Raw genomic sequence first — 7,857 nt, 5'->3', positions numbered from 1 at the left:
TTACACATTACGTAAAAAAAATAAAAAATATCAACATGTATATATATATTTATATATATAATAGTAAAGCTTGTGACTTTTTTCTTATATATGATTAAGACACAAAACGGATTAATGGTGAAATGATGAAAAAAAAAAAAAAAATACAAGATCTTTACCTGCGTCTTAAATTAAAAAAACATATAGGTGAAAAATATAGAAAATCTAATATTCGTAATTTCATTTTTTGATAAAAAAGAGACCACAATAAAAGCACGTGAAACCATTTTTGAACTTAGCGAGGCACTGCAAAAAAAAAAAAAAAAAAAAAAAAAAATATATATATATATATATATATATATAATATATATATAAAATAATATGCACTGTTAATATTACATTCGTGCATTAAAAAATTAAACATAAATATTTCGTTGCACATTTTTTAATTCGTGTTCTTTACATAAACATATACATATATATAATATATATATATATATATATATAGAACCATATCAAAACATGCATAGTAATACATATCCATTTCTCTTTTTACCTTTTCTGAATAAGTTGCATCACACAACTCACAGTGGTATTTATAGGTACAATAAATGAAAAGATAATAACATATATGCACATATCTTTGACATATATTACACGTTCTTGTAAAAAAATTAAAAGCATGTTTACAATATGGACAACTTCCTAATAGTTGGGTATTTTTATAAGCATATTTCGATGAATTTAAATATGCATCACGATTGATTTTACTCATAACATTATCTTCTAATTTATTTTTTCTATTATTATTTTCATTATTTTTATCATCATTATCAAGCTCATAAAATGTTTCTAAATGGTAATTGGTTTTGTTCCTACTAAATTGAATTCGTTTTAAATTTTCATCGATAATGTAATAATTTCTTTTCTTTTTTTCATAATTTAATAAATATTCATGTAAACAATCATTCTTCGCCGATATATCTTCTACCGTATTTTTTATTTCATTTGAATTGATGGGTTCGGATGATAAGAGTTTATTCCCTTCTTCTGTATTACTTCCATGAAGAACGATAGAATCATTACGATTTGCAACATTGAAGGAGTCGCCTTCTAAATTATTATCATCACAATTAATTTTATTGTCACAATCAATTTGATTATCACCACAATCAATTTTATCATCACCACAATCAATTTGATTATCACCACAATCAATTTTATCATCACCACAATCAATTTTATCATCACCACAATCAATTTGATTATCACCACAATCAATTTGATTATCATCACAATCAATTTTATCATCACCATTTTTATTATTTTCCTTATTTTCTATCAATAATTCGTCACCCACAAACGGTACCGATGTTGACACTCCCTCAGGATATGCACCCTTCAATATATCATTTGTCTGTCCAAATATATTGACCTCGTCACTATTTACATCATACTGAATAACCATCGAAGGGTCATCAAACAATGATTCATATTTTTCCTCTGATATTAAGGAAAAGTCTACAGAGGAACTTTTTAAAAAACCATTAAATTTGACGGTTGACGAAAAAATATTAAAATTACTTGTTGTATATATATAATATCCCCACTCAGGAGAAAAATATGATATGCACTTTTCAAAATTGAATTGATAATTATTTATTTGAGCAAATTTATGACTCTTATAACATGTTGAATATATAAGAAAGTTGTTTTTTGAAAGCTCATATATCTGGTTCAATAACATTTTATTATTATGTTGCACATTTTCTTTTTTTTTTCTACCTTTTGTTGTGAAGGATTCATATTTGCCCTTATTTTCATAAGGAAATAACAAGAAATAAAATTCACACATCTTTTGAACATAAAATAAACATCCTCTCAAAAACAAACTTTTTATAAATTTCTTTAGAACATATTGTAATAATTTCGTATTTACTACAATTCGACATAATATAGAATATAATATTAATATAAGTGATGAATTCTCAATATATCTATAATGTTTATATTCATTAATCATTAATAAGATTTTACATATGGTTATATTCCTTACATTCGTTTTTAATACATTCTTTAATTCATCCATAGTTATTTCGGAACTATCTAAATTTAAATAGAAATCAATATATTTGTGATTATCTTTTAATTTCTTATATTTTAAAATACAATAACTTCTAACAAAATTTTTTATATAATCACTATTACGTATACATACTTTTAAAGCTTTTGTATATTTCTTCTCTTGAATATACTTTAAACTAATCTTAAGCAAAGATTTCATTAAACATATCTTATATTTAATATATGTTATATTGATTGGATTTCTTGACATATTATTATTATTATTATTATTATTATGATCATTATTATTCATAATATTTTTATTATTACAAGACATATAATTCTTATTTCTAAATTCTTTTAATTCTTCTTTTATTCCATGTTTATAAAATTTCTCTATAATATATATTTCATAAGGGGTTAAAGGACAAATGTATTTATAATATTTCTTTCCTATATTCATTTCTTCTTCTTTATTCATTTTGTCATAAGTCTCATCATAATAACTTCTTTCATAATGATCATCTTCTTTCGATATAATTGCCTTACTATATTCTGAAACAATTCCATCTTTATGATAAATAATAGATGAATCATTCTCATTACAAGGAAGAACATCTGTATCTTTATGTAATGTATACTTTTGTTCTTTCTTCTTATATATATTGTTACCCTCTACTTCTTCAAATTCTGTTTCATCATCTTCACCATTATCATTATTTCCTTTTTTATTATTTACTTTTTTTTTTTTACTTTTTTTTTTTTTTTTTTTTTTTTTTTCCTCATCATCTCGCACATTTTTATACTTATTAAATGTAAAATCGCTCACGTCTGATTTTTTTTCATACTTTATATTAACAACAGAATTACTACCATCCGAATATATATGCTCCACGTAACCATCTCCTTCATCATAATCATTCGGGGTAACATGTATGATTTTTTTATTATCCCAGTTGAGATATAGCCCTTCTCCAACTTGATCACATTTATTATAATTATCCTTTTCAATCTTATTCTCCTCACCTAAATCCTCTTTCACATATCTATACTCTTCTTCATTTAAAGGACTTTTCTTCACATGGTTATCACCTATAATATCCTCTGAACTTTTGTCACTATCATAGTGCTTATACTTTTTACTATAATACTCATTCATCAACTGGTTTTGTTTTATATAATCATCCATCTCTTTTTCGATAACCGTTTTTTGTTTAACCCTTTTAAGCTCTTCTTTAATTTCGTTATAAAAACTCTTTTGCTCTGAAAATTCTTTTTTTTTCATTAACTCACTATATTTCTCTTTTACTATATCTATATCATAATTATTATTTTTTTTTTCATCACCCCAAAATGAATTTAAACTTGCATCATTTTGATTCTGTTGTGTTTTATATACTTCTTTATATGTTAATTCTGTTTTTTCCTTTCCTCTATTTTTTATATTCTCCACAATGTCCATTTTTTCTTTCGTACTCAAATTAAGTTTCGATGCGATCGTATCAACAAACTTGTCAATAAATTCATGTTCGAATTTATCTTTAAATTCGTTCACAATGAAATTTATATATTTTTCTTTATTATAATCTTTATTCGTATCATCCTCTTCCTTATTATATATTATGACATCTCCCTTTTCTGTATCATCTATGAACACATCAGAACCTTTCTCTTCTAATTTTTTTTCTCCTTTTTTATTATTACCAAATGCATCTTTCATGTTTGTTCCTTTTCCTTTCCCGAAATAAAAATCATCGTTATTTTTGTTTCCCTCACCACCTGATTCATCCTTTTCATCAGAAAAGTGGAAATAAAAAGATCCATTAGGATTTATTTCATCAAAATTAACAAAATTATTATTATTTATAATATTATCATTCCTTTTATTTTTTGTTATATTTTTATGTTTTATTTCACCAACTTCGGACGAACTGTCAGATGACACATTTACATCATGTTTTTTTTTATTATCCTTTGACATCATGTAATCCATTTTATTCTCTCCTTTTTGCTTCTCTTTTTTATTTCCTGCAAAAAAATCATCATCACATGAATTTGATGAATCCTTTTCTTCAAAGCCTTTGGAATTTGAAAAATGTGGTGTAAAATCGTTTGAATTTTCCATATCAAATTGAAAAAAATCATTATTATTATTATTATTATTATTATTGTTGTTGTCGTTTTTGTTGTTTTTGTCGTTTTTGTTGTTTTTGTCGTTTTTGTCATTATTCTCCTTTCTTTTTTCCTCCTTTTTATAATTCCTTTTTCTTTCTTTTCCTTTCATCTCATCACTAAATTTGCTAAACCTTTTCTTCATTTCTTCAATTTCTATATTAAACTCACTACACCGATCCGCAATGTTTTTTTTCTCTCCTCCAATATCATTGTTGTATTTAAAAAATATATCTTTCTCGTCATCTTTTTTTTTCTCATGAGATATATACATATTGTTTTTTGTTCGGTGTTTTGGTTTTTCCAATGATCTGACATGTTCTTTTTTCCCATCCTTATCAAAATCATGATTCATTTCGTCACTTTCGGAATTTTCATCTGGAGAATTTATAACCAGTGGTTTTTTCAAACCTTTATATTTAACTTGTGTATTATTATTTTCATACTTTTTTTTTTTTAAATGTAAGTGTTTATTTTTGTTGTCACTATTGGAACTATAATTATTATTTATATGATTATCACTGTGGTGATAACTCTCATCACTATTATTATTATTATTATCTTCATCATCATCATATGCTTCACTTTCATCTTTATCAAAGTTTGTATTATATTTCTTCTTCTTTTTTTTTTCTTTCCTATAACTCATGTCACCATAAGCAAAATCACCCGTTAATGCAGACTTCTTTTCTTTCATAACCAAATCAGCCGAACGACTAGACACGTATAACCGTATCTCTGTTATTAAGAAAGGAATGTATACATAATCATTATCATATCCTTTTTTCTTTTCCCTTTCTAACCCTGTAAAAGTTTTAGCATCCTTCTTTTTCCCCCTATCATTTGAAAAATGATATCCCTTTTCTTCTATTATATTATTTTCATCACCATCCTCTGGTTGTATTCCTATACATAACGGTAGCTGCTTATAATTATCGATAAAGAAATTTGTGGGATATAAGAAATTGTTATAAAATATTAAATAGGAATTTTTAATCACTCTTAAAAAATAATTATCATCTCCTGATAATATCACATATATTAAATCAATAGTTAAATTAAATATAATCGATATATTTATCCAGTAATGTTTATTTATAAGAATACTTTTCAAATGAAATATAGGAAAAGTATCAAAACGATATTTCTTATCTTTAAAATTGATAACAAAGAAACATTCTTCTTTTTCATTATCAATAACTAGAAAAATATTCCATTCACATGATTTCCCTTTTTGTATTAAACATATACATTTCTTTTTATTATCATTAGTATTTATATAACTATCATATTCTTCATCATCCTCATTTTCATCTTCACTCGATTGTACATGTATTTTTTTTTTTTTACTTTTTTTCTTTTTTTGTTTTTCTCCTTTTCTATCAAAAAAGGACTCATTTATTCCTATCCACATTTCAAAGGTAAAACCTTCATTGTTATCATTTGTTAGGTTTTTGAAAATTTCTTTTTTTATAAGTATACTTTTTTCATTCATACTATAATTCCCACCTAACAGTTCTAAGCAACTATCTGACTCGATTTCTATATAACAGCTTGACTTTCCGCTTAATTTTATGCAATGGTTTCCCTTCAATTGTTTCCCTCTCTGATCTTTATTAATTATGAGTTCGTCCCTTTCAAACTGGTAATACCACACGCGGTCTAAAAAAAAAATAAATAAATAAATAAATATATATATATATATATATATATATATATATATATATATATTGTATATATAATATATGGTATTATATATTTTTCCATACATTTATATTTTTCCATACATTTATATTTTTCCATATATTTATTTTTTTTTTATTTGTTTATTTTTACCTGACTGGTCATAATTTTTTATATAGCCAAATCTATTACATCCAGAAGTGTCACATAAAATATGCGCAGTTCCTTCCGTACAACGATAATACGAAACTAATCCAAGGGGACTTCTACAAAATAGTTTCTTTCCATTATCACTTGTTATATTATATTCATTTGTTAATTTCACAAGAGAATTTTCATCATATGTATAATTATTATTATAATTATCATTATTATTGTTATGGGGTGAATTTAACGATTTTTTAAAATAGCTTTGTAACAAGAAACTATTTTTTTTTTTTTTTTTTTCCATTGTATCTAAGGTTTGTTTTAATAAAATGGTATTTAAAAATATATATTTATCAATAATATTCTTCTGTTCAATATGTGAATTTTTTTTTAATAAATTATGTTTTATAGAATTTATTAAAGCATCACTAACATTAATATTATCTGTTAATAATTGACCTTGCAAATTATTATTATATTTACAACAAGTCTCCACTTTTTCAAAATCATATACTTGTTGATATAATTTAATTAGTTGTATGAATTTATTTTCATCTATATTTAATTCTTTCAATTTTTTTTTTTTTTTACTATCAAATGATAATGGAGTTGTTCCTTTCTCATTTATCAAACTTCTAGTATTATAATTCTTTTCTTTTTTACTTTTATTATTAATATGGTGGTTATTATAATATTCTCTTTTTGTCTTTTGTATATAATAATAAAAATATTTCTGTCTTCTGAACTTATGAAATATATTCTGCCTTTTTTTTTTTCTTATTATATTATAATTATTGTTATTATATTTCCTATTGAAATAATATATGATATTCTTTCTTTCTTGTTCTTTTAAAAATACAAAAACAAATATTCTTTTTCTTTCTATTAGGTTTTTATAATAATAATATTCTGCTCTACTTTCAATCGATCTTGTTTGTTCCTTTTTATTCTTTTCTATTAAATTTGGATAATCTTCATGGGACAAATTCTATACAATCATAATAATAATTATAATGATTATTATTATATTATACAATATATATATGGATATATAAATAAAAATAAAAAAAAAAAAAAAATTTATATATATATATACAATAATATTACAAAATAAAAACAACAAAAAAAAATAAAATAAACAAATATACATATATTATATATATATTATATATTTATTTATTTATTATATTTACATTTTTGAAAAATTCAAAAAAACACTGGTAACAAATTTTATATAAATTAAGAGAAAATTTCGGAGTAAAAAAAAAATATATATATATATATATATTATATATATAATATATTACAATATATATTATATTTGTGAATATACATAAAACAACAACAAATCAAAATTATTATTTTAAAAAATTAAAAAATATATTATAATGATATATTATAAATATATAGGTGTATAAATCAAAAAATAAATATATATATGTATATATAAATATATTAATTGACATTTAAATATTTTTCATATAAAAATAAAATTATGAAAAAAAAAAAAAAAAAAAAAAAAATTAAATAAAAATAAAATAAAATAAAATAATATAAAATAAAATAACATCATTAAAAAAAATATATATAAATATAAAATTTATTATATATATATATATATATATATATAACAATATATTATATATATGCGTATGAAACGAATTCTTTTTCCTTGAATGAATACAAATTTTTTATTACGACATGCATACAAAATTAAAAAAAATAAAAAATAAAATAGAATATATTTATATAATATATATATATATATATATATATGTATTTTTTTTTTTTTTTTTTTTTTTTTTTTTTTTT

The 7,857-nt window shown here is 22.2% G+C and overlaps 1 protein-coding gene across 1 annotated transcript; it reads right to left on the bottom strand.

Moving 5' to 3' along the window:
• Positions 1-219: 219 nt before the first annotated feature.
• Positions 220-6,349, bottom strand: PF3D7_0609700 (conserved Plasmodium protein, unknown function; the record flags this gene model as incomplete). Its single annotated transcript, XM_960994.1, has 3 exons — positions 220-285; positions 536-5,877; positions 6,052-6,349. The coding sequence occupies 3 exons, from the start codon at positions 6,347-6,349 to the stop codon at positions 220-222; spliced, it is 5,706 nt and encodes a 1,901-aa protein (XP_966087.1).
• Positions 6,350-7,857: the final 1,508 nt, after the last annotated feature.

Source organism: Plasmodium falciparum (genome assembly GCF_000002765.6).
Source record: "Plasmodium falciparum 3D7 genome assembly, chromosome: 6".
Taxonomy (NCBI): Eukaryota; Apicomplexa; class Aconoidasida; order Haemosporida; family Plasmodiidae; genus Plasmodium; species Plasmodium falciparum.
The sequence above is the reverse complement of the archived record's forward strand: the minus strand, read 5'-3'. Positions and strand labels throughout refer to the sequence as shown.